We start from the raw sequence: 15305 nt of genomic DNA, 5'->3' as shown, positions 1-15305 counted from the left end.
TACTTTAACACACTACTTACTCTTCAAGGAAATATACAAAACCAGGCCACTCGCTGTCCCTCGGCCAGATCCCGGGGCACGTAGCGCAACTGCTGGAGGTACGTAAGGAGACTGCTGGGGTATGTAGAAGGTCTGCTGGGGTAGGTAGAGGGTCTGCTGGGGCAGGTAGAGGGTCTGCTGGGGTAGGTAGGGGGTCTGCTGGGGTAGGTAGGGGGTCTGCTGGGGTAGGTAGAGGGTCTGCTGGGGTAGGGGGTCTGCTGGGGTAGGTAGGGAGACTGCTGGGGTAAGTTAGGGGTCTGCTGGGGTGAGTAAGGGGTCTGCTGGGGTACGTAGGGAGACTGCTGGGGGTTTGGCTGACACTGGGGCAGGCAGGCAGCCGGGCTTCACGAAGCCCGACTGCTGATCCTCTGGGCTTGTAGGACACTTATGCCCAGATGGCCGATGCAGGGGAACATAGGTTGACGTCCTGGAGCCCAACTGGTGTGCGTGAGCCGGCCTCCCACAGCCTGACTGCTGCCTCGGACGCCTGGGCGCTCAGAAGGCCGTTGTAGGTTCACTGGCATCATGCTTCCTGTTGTGATCCCGAGGTGTGGACTCTGACTTCCTGTAAAACCAGCTGCTATTGGGGCTTCACTCCTGCTTACAGCTGTATCCAGGGGGGGATGGGCCCACTGCCCTGCGGCGCTTGGTGTTCTGGAGTGCCACTGGGGCAGGCTGCCTTGCTAATGCCACGTTAGAGGCTGTAGTTTGGGAGTCCCTCTTGGCGGCTGCTGCTGCTGCCGCTGCTGCTGCTGCTTGGAGCGTGTCTGTACAAGCTGCTGGAGGGTCATCCCTATGTTCCCCAGGTCCTATGTTCCCCAGGTGCAAAGGGTTAGGGTCAGGTTTAGGGTTAGGGTTAGGGTTGGGGTGAGGGTTAACACTAAACCTCACCCTATCCATATCCAATCGGAGGAGAGACATTCTAACCAATCACAGGCGAATCAGAGGCGAAAAAGGCGGTACTTGCCCCTACCATCCTACGAAAAAAAGATTTGCTCACAGGGTCCTATGTTCCCCGGTCACATACAAAGCGGGGAACATAGGACCCGGGGAACATAGATACTGCTGCCACATGGTCTGGCTGCTGAAGCATCCAAAGAGGCTCCCTGGAAACGGAGCTGCGGTTGCTGCATCACACCAGCCCAGTTTGCACTTTAAGAAATGCTTCGTAAAAATCCAAATTTTGAGCTAAACTTTAAATTGACTTCATAGGTTCCAACAATCAGACGGTAACTGACACAGGGTGATTTACTAATAACTTTGTTTAGGTCAATCAAACCAAAGCACAGCAGGAAACTATACTAGATCGTAGTCTACTAAAACTTCTAAAACAGCACACAATTTTACATTGTTTTTAACTCAATACAGCACACTGCCAAGCAGAGAATGCCTTTTGAAGGACGTAGATATACTCAGCCTGATCCAAACAGTACTCAAAGTAGGGCATCTCCAGAGGTTAAAATGCACCCTTGATATATGGCTACATTAACCACATGTATTCCTCAATCATGTTAGGCTGTACACACCTGGGGGTATTATATACTTATTGGTTTGATTAATAATGTTTTGCCAAGTACAAGGCTGTCATTCTCCAATAAGCAACACATGGGGTAGCGTATATATTATTCCAATTGTATTGAAAGGCAAGCTTCTAACAAAAAGGCAGGGAAAACAATTACACAGAGATAATTATAAAGTCATGATAAATTCTTTATTGCAGGTCTGTAACGAATGCATTGAAGCAAATATAGATTGAACCTTTCCTGCCCTTACTCAAACAATAGAAAAAAACGAATTTGCTAATTCATAAACAATACCCCCAAAAAGTAAACATTTGAAAAACAATAGAGAATTCAATATAGGTAGTTGAAATACACACATGTGCGTTCCGTGTGAGCGGCCCAACCGTATTGTTGACAAATGATGGTGACTGTAAAGCAATGTAAACTGTGTTTTGGCCACACAGAAACTCCTCATCAACCACTAGCACATGGTTTCTAGCCTAACTGGCTTTGGTGAAGCTGGATAGGAGTCATTGTGTGCCCACCAGACCTCAGAATGCCCGAAAGCGCAGGCTAAGGCAAAATGAAACAGGCTGAGGCCAAATTAAAGGTGGGAGACAATGGATCATTCCAAATGGTAGATGCCTCTGGTATGTCTCTCCACCCTGGCTAAGAACAAACATACACTGTCAATCAACTGTTTCGGCCAGTGTGCGCGAGAAAAGCACGGACGGTGAACTTTACAAGAGACACTTGTACATGGGTGGCATTTACAAAAAAAAAAAAAACACACACTCACTAACACGCTTTTTGCTTCGGAACATTTTCTTAATAACGCACGTACACACACAAACACACACACGCATTTGGATTTATATGTATATATATATATATATATATATATATATAGTGTTTTGAGCTGTATGAAGTGCATTGGCATAAAGGTTGAGTCGTAGAAGAGGTGAAGTCCATCTTCCCATGAAGTCCATCTCAGATCCCTGCTGCCTGGCTGAAGTGCCTCTTACCGTCCAGGTACAGCATGGATTCTACAGCAGGGAAAACAACAGTATTCATACATCTGAAGCTTCCTCCAGCTGGGACACAGATGGATTACAGCCATACAGACATAGGATTGTTCACTACACACTGGTGTCACACTGCTTTCAAGTGGTATAGGCCCTTCCCACTGTTATTTTGTCCAGCTACTAACGAAGGACATTGCATTCCAAATCTTGATGAAGAAATTTGGATGTTAAAACAAATGAATTCAATTCAAGGGTTGAAAGACCCCACAGCCAAGGCTGGCGGATTAATCTTGCGGCAGCCTAAAACCTAACGTAACAGAACCCTACAGAAGACGACGACAACTGAACGCCTAACTTAACACATGACATGTATGGCTCACCTCCGTAGCTCTTGGGAACGATCATGGGGACGTCGTTGTCCGACACAAAGGTGAAGTGGAACACGTTGGTGGTGTTGTGCTGCCCCGTCAGAGGGTCCAACACCTCCGTGTGTACCCTGACCTGGATGAAGTTCCCCTCCGTGTAACACACCTGTAGGGAAGGCAGACAGAGGAACGGGTTGGCTGTGGAAACCAGTTGGATGAACAAGCACTATGCCGTACGGTCACACAACATCAATAGCTTCAACGACAAGGCAAGAACGTTAACGCTTACACGGTCGAACCAGAAGTCCCTAAACAGGAATATGAGTTTATAATAACATAAGGTACATAAATGATGCCTTCATATGATAATGTAATATAACATAATGTTACAAAGGTTATGAGGGTTTGTGAACACCCACATACACACCTGTGATGAGAGGAGAAGCAAGGAGCCAATCTCTACTGGTTTCTGGAACAAGATATCGTCAACGGCGACCAGATTAGGCCGGCAGCCTCTGCAAAACATCACAGGGGAGCCAATTAAGAAGGTGTGAGTGATGAGTTAAGTGAGATGATGCAAGATTATTGTCTCTCTGATCAGGATGATCAGAGAGTGAGAGGGGGAGTAGATAGGCAACAGGGATGGCTTTGGGGATAGAGAAAGAAAAGAAAAAGTGAAAGAAAAAGTATGAGCGAGATTATCTGCTATCGAGTATATATTGTGGTGCAGCACGTGAGTTGCTGCACAGAATATGGGAAACTGAGGCTAGGCTGGTTGTACAAGTTCAGACGCTGAGCTAGCTCTTCTGGCCCATCTCGTGTGGATGCTGTGTGTTCTTTGGAATAAGCATCCAAACATCCTGCAAGGGCAGGTTAGTAAGTGGGGCAGCAGGATTCATCACGGCTTAAGGCGCTGTTGCAGGACAGCTGGGATTTTCTTAAAGATTAAATCGTTTCCCTTAAGAAGGGAAACGATTTACACTCGTCTGCTAACTTTGAACTTTCCAGTCGCGATGCACTATTCAGTAGGTATACTAAGATGGATGGCTTTTTCAAGGCCATTGAAAGAAATGCGCTAGTGGGGTATTTCTTAAGAATGATCCTACTACGAAAGGCCCGACAATAGTCGACCTGTGGGTCTCCTCCTCTCCGTGCTCACCCATAGGAGCAGGCGTTGGCCCAGCCCAGCTCATAGGCCTTCCTCATCAGGAAGCCACCGAAGATCCTGTTGAAGATGTTCCTCTCCTGTAGAGCAAGCACACACGCACCGACTGAAGGATGCATCACGAGGTCACAGGACAACACAGAAAGGTCACTCACCACCGTGTAGATGCTGAACACATTAAAAAGACATGTTGTTGAAATGAGTTGAGGGATAAGGTGCGCTAGTCTCGGCAGGTGAATACAAATATTTGTTCCCTACTCCCGTCAGTTTATGCATTTCTACTTTTTGCATTGTTTTTTGACTTTTGGGAATAAGATGTATCGCGGGCTATTTGAACTAGCGTTACTTTCCTCCCGACTCGCTCAGTTGACCCTCGACCTGCTCTCACCTGAGGATGGCAGATCTCCAGGCCCTTCACCTTGGCGTCCTCCATCCACACAGACTTAGGTGGCAGGACCCTGCTGCGAAAACTCACCGTCCTGTTGGGGACAACATGCACACACACACACGTAAGCACAAACACACGCACGCACACAGACACACTGAGGAGGCACGACGCTGCCGTGGAAACTAAACGCCCTGCTGTGGCCACGCACATGGGACAGACACTGCTCACACACACTCACTGTGTGTATGTGTGTGAAATGCAAGATGCTGTGGTAAACATGTGGTGACTAAAAGTAGACTTCCGTTATGCCGAGTGCATTAAAAAGGCACTAAAGCGAAAGTAAAAAGAATTGTTCTAATGTGCTTATTGTGACTTGATCAACTAACCATCTCCGACTCGAACGACCAAAAATAAATACAACAACATTTACATCTAGTCCCCTGGCAGTCTAGCCGTCCCTACGTGGGAGAGGATCACACCTAGTCTGAAGCCACAGCCACTTGGGTTTGGTGTTCGCCTAAACACGACATTTGGTTTGACTTGCAACTTGTGGGCTTGTGACAGTGGCAGAAACGGCAGAGGAAGTGAGAGGAGAAGGTGTGACTGTGACCATCTGTGTGGGGGGGTGTTGGTGGTGCGAGCGAGGGGGTGGACGATGTGGCACTGGTAGAGATGTTAACAGTGTGTGTGTGTGTGTGTGTGTGTGTGTGTGTGCGTGTGTCCTTCGTACTGGGGGTCCAGGGTGCTGAGGAATTGGCTGTGGACGACCTTCCTCTCCTCCGCGGTCGGCGCCACCTTCAGCAGGGACGCGGTGCTGAGATCCACGCGGCGAGTCTTGTTGACTAGACACACACACACACACACACACACACGACAAATTGGATGCCTTTCCCCAATGCTCACTGAAGCTGGACGTGGTTCGTGATGTGGTTTGTCTCGATCTTGTCGTTGTCTCACCCTCTCCCTGCTGGAACAGCAGCTCCTCCGCTGCTCCCTCAGGCTTCAAGGGATTCACATACGCTGCCCTGGAAGGAAGGAGGGAAGGAAGGAGGGAAGGAAGTGAGGGAGGGAGGGAGGGAGGGAGGGAGGGAAGACGTGAGGGAACGAAGTGAGTGAGGGATGGAGGGAAAGAAAGCGAGGATGGGAGAGATAAAAAAAGGAAGGAAGAAAGAACAAACAAACAAATAAAATAAAATGTTGTGGCCTTCCCAGGTTGTTAATCAGAGCCTCTACCCATGGACCATTGTCCACCCCTGGCCGTCCCAGCCCGAGGTACCTCTTGTTTTCTGGGTCTCTGGCCACCATGACGAACGTGGCCTCCAGGACGGGGCTGTAGGCTCCCTCATGTAACTGGTGAAGCAGACACACACATCATCAGCACATTTAGGGCTGGGTAAAAATATAGATTCATCAATGCACTGCAATTTATTTGTTCTCGATTCAATTTCGATCGATTATTTCCATTACATTTTTTTTTAAAAAAGAAGCATACTCAGTCATTGTAATCTAGAAGCGAGTATTCCTAAATGTACATGCCCTTTTACATTTGTCCATGTTATGATTATTACTTTTATGCTGCAAGTTTATCTCAGGAACAATAATATACAATGGTGTATTCCTTTTTGCTAGTTAAAGCACAAAGAAATGGTTAAAGGGTAATTCCGGTGTAAAATGGATTTGGGATATGTTTTGTATGATAACGAGTTGAAACGTTCGTTTTGGAGCACAAAAACCGCATATAGACGCTATCTTCAGTTGGCTGTTTTTAGCCAATTCTATCAAAACGCTATAAACTTGGAACGATGGGGGCACTGGTCATGGTAAAAACTAAATCGCTATTTTAAACCACTTTAAAGGCTAAAAGTAGCCTGACACTTCTTTGGTAGTATAATAAGGGTCTTAACATATAAAACAAGGCATTGAGAACTTGGTAAGTATACAGATTGTTTATAATTTTGTTTTTAAGACTCGATAGGTAGATTGACGAACAGAGATTGTGACATCCGTCAGCAACACGCAAGCTCTGTGTTCGCCAATCTACTTATCGAGTCTTAAAAACAAAATGGCGTCGACGGGTGATCTACTGATGGTATTGTGTGTATAAAATGTCCTTTTTAATAAACAATCTGTAAACTTACAAAGTTCTTAATGCCTCGTTTTATATGGTAAGACCCTTACTATACTACCAAAGAAGTGTCGGGCTACTTTTAGCCTCTTAAGTTGTTTAAAATAGCGATTTAGTTTTTACCATAACCAGTGCCCCCATCATTCCAAGGTTATAGTGGTTTGATAGAATCGGCTAAAAACAGCCAACTGAAGAAAGCGTCTATATGCGTTTTTTGTGCTCCAAAACTAACGTTTCAACTCGTTATCATACAAAACATATCCCAAATCCATTTTAGATCGGAATTACCCTTTAATTCATTATGAAATGGTTAATTCTAAATAATATTTAGGTATTTTTGTCATCTGCACGCATTATTGAATCGATATCGAAGCAATTCGAACAATATCGCATCGAATCGAATGAAGACCTAAAGACCTAAAGAATCGAATTTAATTGAATTGTGAGGTACCTGGCAATACCCAGCCCTAAGCACATTACAAGCCTCTTAGAGGAACAGGTGTGAACGACAGAGGCAGGGCTGTGTGCTTTATGTGTGAGCAGGAAAACCAACCTGAGACATGTACATCTTGGCTTCGATGGAAGTCTTCCCCACCCATGTCACGTGACCAGTGAACTTGATGTCGCGGTCGGGGTAGATAATGTGCTGTCTCATGTCTGTGTGGGTGAAAACACCCAAGATGTATGTTTTCAAACAGGAAGTGCTTTCCTTACTGACATATTGCATAACACTGTGGTGTAGCGGAAGGGTTAGGCATTTAAGTATGTTGTAAACTAGATGGTAAAGATGGTAAAGATGGTAAAGGTATAAAGTTACGAGAAATCTGCTTAGAAAACCGTTCATTTGAGTTGTGGTGGAACAAACTCATAGTAAGGAAATAACTTTATCTTTCATAGAGCAATGAATGCCAAACATCTTAATTTCCTTTTGTGGTCATACCTATCTTGTCCACTAGGGCGGTGACAATGGACAGCGGAGACCTGGGCAACGCAGGATTGTGGGTGTGAGAGTAAGAGATGAGCACTAAGGATGGAATGCAAAGACAACGTTGTTAGAAGATGAAGGATACAGCAAATTGCATTAGAACTTTTGCTAAAAAGAGGTATCCTAACAAGTAGCAAATACTTGTAGCAATCTAACTAAACCTACACAGTCATATTCACAACATTACTCGACTGAGTGATACTACAGCCTATGTTAAAGATAATAATAAATCAGCCACAGTGGTAAAAGTTTAACTAAAGATAGATATAATATTGTGATAAATTTTAGTTTTTAGTTATTTTACAAATGCATAATATATGTGTTTTGTTAAACATTTGGAGCCAGACATATCCTTAAAAACACAAAAAAAGCGCCTATGAAAAGAGAACTTGATTACTCTCTGAGAATTGGGCCATGTATTTGATCATGTATTGTGGTGTTTCTTGCATCCCTAATCAGTTCTACCTGCTAAACTATCCAGATCCTCCAGAATCCTGCCAAATCTGAAACACAACAAAAATAATGGACATGACATGAATGTGTATGGGACAAACGTATACTGCATGACCATCGTCTCAAACTGTTTTTTCTTGCACAGTAACCGGTAGCAGAACACTGGGAACGTCAAACATTCGGCAATATTAATTTTGGCAAGAAAAGGATCCGATGTAAAATGCTGCACGGCCGAGATGACAGAGTTTGAAAATCAACGCTATAGCGACAATGTGTCCGTTGTCGGGACTGACGGCCCCGTTCAGGGGAGGAGGACTGCCGTCCCGGTGACACCATCTGGGTACAAGCCGCTCTAAAAGTAGTCCCACTAATCAGACTTTGGATTAACCATCTACAGTCTGGTGGCAGGCGAATCTAATCTAATCTGGGTGGACAGGGCGTTTTTTCTTTCGCTTCAAATTCGGTAAGACTAATCAGCAGGGATCTGTGAGCGTGTGATTGGCTGGGCAAGCCGAAGTAAATCGTAAATAGTGTCTTTAAACGTTTCAGAATCAACACTGGCCAGACTGGCCTCTGTAGAAACACCATTATTAAAAAACCCTTCTGAACGCTCGCACAACTTTGACCTCTTTGGTAGAATGTCTCTGTCACGTGACAGGAAACCAGGCATCATAAGACGCCTTTCTCTTTTAGTTTACGACCCCTCTCTTTCCCCCCCCAGATGGTTTCGCTCATGCATACTAGGACTGTGAGCGATTTTAAAGAAGGAGTCCGGTGGGAACGGGGGGCGGCACTGCGGTGTTGGGGGTACCTGACGGTGTTGTGGTGAGTGAGGTACTTCTCCCTGATGTGCGGCTGGGAGCCCAGGGGCAGGTGGACCTCGTGGGAGCTGTCCTTCATGGAGCGCGGGGGCAAGTCGCTCTGGGAGCGGGCCAGCATGGAGGACAGGGACAGGCGCTCCTCCAGGGCCTGCTTGTGGTCCCTGGGGGCCGGCAGAAGCACAAACAAAGGGCGTTGGAGCTCTGGGAACATGCTTAATGAATAAGCTCCACTTTACAACCAAACGCATGTACTGGCGGTTTGTCTGTTCCTAGCCAATGAACACACTCAAGTTAATAAACACATGAGAGTGTAGAGGGGATGGATGTCCGTCTCCCAGCCTAAAGGGTCTGGGTTCAACCAATAGAACGTAGGAAGAGTGGATGTTGGGTGGGTGAAGTCGACCGTTGGCTGACGCCCAACAGCTGTGAAGCCCAAAAGGTGTGTCTACTCGAGACGTGTTGAGACATGGTGCCAGCCGCTCCATATCTCAACAACGTTGTGACGTGTGGACGCTTCAAAATTGAAATGATTTCAACATTGAGCCGGAGCGCCGCATGACTGTGCTCAGACTTGTGAGTTGATTCATCTTTTGAACTTGCCATGCCCGAGAGCGCACGGCCCGACCTAGTGACGAGCACAAAGTCCCACCGCGCCTCCAATGAATGCTTCACCTTGCGGGCTAAGCCACTGCTTGAAAACAGCAACGGAAGCGGGAATTAAATTGCAACACAACAGAGACTACGGCCAAAACTCATATAAGATCCTTAAAGTGGTCATCTCAAAAACAGATCTACAAAGATTTTAAACGAATGTCAGTTAAGTCACTATCTGTCGCCGAGCGAGGGGACACAATGGTCATCTGGCCTATGGGCCACTGATGAAAGCCCTAACATTTGCAGTATTATTACGTTATGAACTGGTGGCAACACGCATTCAAATAGGCGCACACTCACTGACGTGTTTCCCATCACCCAGTATTGGTTGTTCAGTGGTGTAGGGCGGAGCACTTTTTGCCGCCAAGGAGAAGGAAACCGAAATCTTCCAGATTACCACTTTAAGAACTCTTTAAATGAATTGAAACTGTCAAACGGGACCTCTCAAAATGTATAATATGGCAACTGAGATTCTAACCAAATAAAAAACATGTATTTGCATTGTATGACGAGCAGGAAATCACAAGGTGCCCATTGGCCTAGAATGGTGACGGTCTATTAGCATCCGACCACGGAGAGCCCCCTACAGGCCGTTAGATGAGCTGCTGTGTTTAAGTAACTGCTAACTGCTTAAGTAAGTAGTTATAGATGAACTGCATAGTACTAGTATGCATGAACTATTTAATTTAGCAAATGCTTCTATCCAGAGAGACTGGCACTCAGAGCACTGGCCTCCCCAGCCGTTACCTCCAGTTGGTGGATGCTCCGACAATCTCTCTCAACCGGTTGCGTACTGCAAGAAGAAAAAGGATAAAAGGAAGCTGACATTCATTTTGAACATTCAAAGTTTGAGATAACCATATGCACGTAGAAAATGTTATTCTGCCTCACACAGGAAACGTCTAACCACAAGGTTCCTTCATATGTATTAAATATCCTGTGGTACATAACCGAAGGTCTATGTTGGAGTCATACTTTGACTATTTGAATTATGAAGAACGAGGAGGAGGAGGAGTGTGTAGGAATCTGGAATCAGAGAGAGAGCAGCCATTGCAGGACAGCAACAAGAAACTGTAGGAGTGCAGCGATAATGATCATCTTCATCGTCGATTCATCTAGTTACACTACAGTATCTATTATTAAGGATGGAATTGAATAAGCAATGTCATCTTTTAAGTGATCTGACACAAAGAAAAGCAACCAAATATTTTCATTTCTAAGTGGGTATGAGCAGCAGATATCCAAGGTATGTTCCCCTGATAGGTGACTAAAGCGATGAATCGATAATGAAAATGATCAATAAACAAATAATTTCAGCACTTGGTCAGATCTGTAGATCTGAAAGGGGAAAATGCCTTTAATCCAGGGGATGCAAAAACACTGAGAAATGCAGGTAGGCGGATGTTAAGAAGGGCTATACACTTCTATATTCTGTGGATCAGCAGGATGCAGCAGTGCCCCACCTAGCTTCCACTCGACCAAGCACAGAGGGCTTTTAATGTGGAAAGCTAACAATGTGATAAATAGGAAATGGAAATGGTAATTAAATGAATTATGTTGAAAAGGGCAGGCAATTAAAGAGAAAATTTATCATAAATGATCATGGTTTACCATTGGATACATGTATTGCGTTTGGATTTCCTGTTGAAAAATAAAAAATGGGCAGGTGAGATATTGTACAGGATAATTATAAATATTGTTTTAACCCTGGTCAGATTGTTGGACATTTAAAGTTGAATTATGCTTACACACATCTTCGCATATTACCACTTTCATTTGGCCGGAACAGATTGAACAGATACTATATATAGTATAACAGAATAACATTACCACAATGCATTCATTTTCCATAAATGTATATTTTGTTTATTGTAACCTCACCCCATACAGTGGGGCAAAAAAGTATTTAGTCAGCCACCAATTGTGCAAGTTCTCCCACTTAAAAAGACGAGAGAGGCCTGTAATTTTCATCATAGGTAAACCTCAGCTATGAGAGACAAAATGAAAAAAAAAAAATCCAGAAAATCACATTGTCTGATTTTTTAAGAATTTATTTGCAAATTATGGTGGAAAATAAGTATTTGGTCACCTACAAACCAGCAAGATTTCTGGCTGTCACAGACCTGTAACTTCTTCTTTAAGAGGCTCCTCTGTCCTCCACTCGTTACCTGTATTAATGGGACCTGTTTGAACTCCTTATCAGTATAAAAGACACCTGTCCACAACCTCAAACAGTCACACTCCAAACTCCACTATGGGCAAGACCAAAGAGCTGTCAAAGGACACCAGAAACACAATTGTAGACCTGCACCAGGCTGGGAAGTCTGAATCTGCAATAGGTAAGCAGCTTGGTGTGAAGAAATCAACTGTGGGAGCAATTATTAGGAAATGGAATACATACAAGACCACTGATAATATCCCTCGATCTGGGGCTCCACGCAAGATCTTACCCTGTGGGGTCAAAATGATCACAAGAACGGTGAACAAAAATCCCAGAACCACACGGGGGGACCTAGTGAATGACCTCCAGAGAGCTGGGACCAAAGTAACAAAGGCTACCATCACTAACACACTACGCCGCCAGGGACTCAAATCCTGCAGTGCCAGACGTGTCCCCCTGCTAAAGCCAATGCATGTCCGGGCCCGTTTAAAGTTTGCTAGAGAGCATTTGGATGATCCAGAACAGGATTGGGAGAATGTCATATGGTCAGATGAAACCAAAATATAACTTTTTGGTAAAAACTCAACTTGTCGTGTTTGGAGGAGAAAGAATGCTGAGTTGCATCCAAAGAACACCATACCTACAGTGAAGCATGGGGGTGGAAACATCATGCTTTGGGGCTGTTTTTTTGCCAAGGGACCAGGACGTCTGATCCGTGTGACGGAAAGAATGAATGGGGCCATGTATCGTGAGATTTTGAGTGAAAACCTCCTTCCATCAGCAAGGGCACTGAAGATGAAACGTGGCTGGGTCTTTCAGCATGACAATGACCCCAAACACACCGCCCGGGCAACGAAGGAGTGGCTTCGTAAGAAGCATTTCAAGGTCCTGGAGTGGCCTAGCCAGTCTCCAGATCTCAACCCCATAGAAAATCTTTGGAGGGAGTTGAAAGTCTGTGTTGCCCAGCGAAGGCCCAAAAACATCACTGCTCTAGAGGAGATCTGCATGGAGGAATGGGCCAAAATACCAGCAGCAGTGTGTGAAAACCTTGTAAAGACTTACAGAAAACGTTTGACCTCTGTCATTGCCAACAAAGGGCATGTAACAAAGTATTGAGATGACCTTTTGTTATTGACCAAATACTTATTTTCCACCATAATTTGCGAATAAATTCTTTAAAAATCAGACAGTGATTTTCTTTATTTTTTTTTTTCATTTTGTCTCTCATAGCTGAGGTATATATACTTTTTTGCCCCACTGTATATAGCTCTGTATGAACATACATCACTGTGGAGCCTCACTTAGTCACCACCGCAGATGGCTAGGGACCAAACTACACTGGTATTTCTCATCAATGACCAATAAGTTAATAGAAAGTACCCACTGTTCTCATGCAAATGCACTGATATTTTGTTGATATGCTGTGAATCAAATATTTAAATCAACTACTTGGGTCGCTGGTTTTAACCACTCTCAAACCACTTTAGGCACTCCCAACGCGGCCGCACCCTGGTTCAACCAGTGGGGGTTTTGGGCACGGTCGAACCAGGAAAATAAAAACGCGCCGCGAAGTGGTTTTCAATGAAGTACATAACATTCTGTGGGGAATTGGTATCCCCCCCCCCCCCATCAACAAAGTATCAGTGTGTTTTTTCATGAGCCCATTTTTGTGAGTACAGGGGTCCTTTCAGATCAGTTTCGACATTGGAAAGTGTCAGAAACGCCAGTGTCGTCTGGTCCCCAATCATCCGCAGTGGTGACAGAGTGCCTTGCGACATGTGTTCATACGGAGTGCAGGAGGCACACATCGTGCTGTGTAACCTAAGGGTTTTGAATTAACCATATCCTGACTGTCAACAGGTAATGACAATCTCAAAAAACCTCCAACTGATCAACTGTTTAGTATGATTCATGACCACACCGTCAGGGAGGATGAAGATAAGGTCTCACCTTGTATCATGTCCATCGGGGTGCCTGTCGAAGACACGCCCTCTGCTGAGAACGCCCTCGAGGTCAAGCGGGCGCTCGACCGTAGCAACAACCATCTGCGAGCAGGATGGAGCGTGACAGCATTGCATCAGTGGATAGTAAAGGTAGCCCGATCCTAATAGTAAAGGTATCCTAATCCTAACAGTACAGGTATCCTAAAGTAACCTGCTCTCTATCTCAATCACGACGACAATAAGGGGGCGTGGCACACATAACATGGATTCAACTGACAGACCTATGATGATCGCACTGCCGGCTAGTTTGCGATAGGCTGATTGTGAGCTCTTTGTGAGGTTCGTATTGAGAAAGCAGTGCCACGGAGTCATGCAGGTCTGTCACGCCCAAATAAACACAATCCCCAGCGATGCAGGGCCCCACCCATATGTGGTTATGTTTGGCTAATACAACCGGTAGTAAGAACTGTTCGCAATTGTAGCCTAATAATGAAGTACTCGGAAATGAGCCCAAACTGGTCGGTGATGAATTACACCAGTGTCACGACTTCAGAATGTTAGCGTCAGAGCGTGGAAATACACATTCTGGCTACTCATTTACAGCTGTCACGTTATAGCTGCTAACCAGCAAGTTTAGCCTCAAACCAATACCCTACCGGTAACGGGTGTAATAACTAAAATGTTACTTCATTCATCAGACTTACCTTTGTAAGTACATCGTCTTTATATGTTGTGAGCGACCCAAGCCTAGGTGCAAGATAAAAGACCAAACCGGACGAGAAGAAGCTAAAGTTACCGAGCAAGGCTAGCCAAGGGTCAGCAGTAGTTTACTTCCGCCCTCCCTCGTGGCCCCGCCCACCGGAGAAGCAGTTCGCGTCACGTCTAGTGGCTCCGCTCACCAGAGAAGCGCTCCACTTCACGCCTGAACCCAAAACATGACCTTACCAACATGACCTCACAAACATGGAGCGCAGAAGTGTTCAATGCGACTGATTGGCAACGATAAAGAAGCTAACAATAGATTTGTTTTCTAGTGCCATGTGAACCAAAACTATTTCCCCGCGGTAAAGTTGGTTGATGTGTTATTAAAATCACTTTTCACGGTAACTATTGCACATTTTTCTGCCTACGAATGAGAATGTACACGCAGATGAGCGTTATTAATATGCAGCAAACAGTATGAATGAATGGTCTACGTGAACATAACCATTTAACCATTTACTATGTATTTATGTGTTATGAATCCAATGCATGGAGTTATGAATAGATACATAACTAAGGAATCTGGATTGAGGGATCAAATAAACATAAACACACTTGGGTTCCACAGTTATTCGTCAAATAAGTTTGATTCGTTGCACTGCTAATGATGTTAACAAGATATATTTGTTGTTGCTATTGTAATACTAGTGCACGAAAAATGTATTTGGGGTATGGTGTTTATTGATGCTTTTTGATCAATCAGGTTCATTTTTTATCATTAATAAAGCCACTCATCCCATACAATTAAAAAAAAAGTGTTGGAGTCTGATTTAAATCAGGCACCAACTCGCCACACTTTTTTAACAGAAAATTCCTATTCAATATTCTGCACTATGCTTGATTTTGTCTTGAACAGTTAATAATCGGTCACACAACACTGGGAACGTCGTACATTCAGCAATATCATTTTTTGTAAG

At 44.7% G+C, this 15305-nt stretch overlaps 1 protein-coding gene across 1 annotated transcript; it reads right to left on the bottom strand.

Annotated features, from left to right (window-relative positions):
• Positions 1-2196: 2196 nt before the first annotated feature.
• On the bottom strand, positions 2197-14469 carry acot9.1 (acyl-CoA thioesterase 9, tandem duplicate 1). The gene is made up of 16 exons (XM_079754331.1): positions 14331-14469; positions 13634-13728; positions 11134-11163; positions 10270-10315; positions 8859-9029; positions 8060-8097; positions 7550-7633; positions 7163-7266; positions 5761-5834; positions 5442-5509; positions 5215-5326; positions 4485-4575; positions 4091-4176; positions 3359-3446; positions 2947-3097; positions 2197-2587 (listed from the first exon to the last, which is right to left on the bottom strand). The coding sequence occupies exons 1-16, from the start codon at positions 14342-14344 to the stop codon at positions 2532-2534; spliced, it is 1308 nt and encodes a 435-aa protein (XP_079610457.1). The 5' UTR covers positions 14345-14469; the 3' UTR covers positions 2197-2531.
• Between the last annotated feature and the right edge of the window lie 836 nt (positions 14470-15305).

The sequence above is a fragment of the Pollachius pollachius genome, assembly GCF_949987615.1.
Source record: "Pollachius pollachius genome assembly, chromosome: 17".
NCBI lineage: Eukaryota > Metazoa > Chordata > Actinopteri > Gadiformes > Gadidae > Pollachius > Pollachius pollachius.
This window is presented reverse-complemented; position numbering and strand designations above follow the sequence as displayed.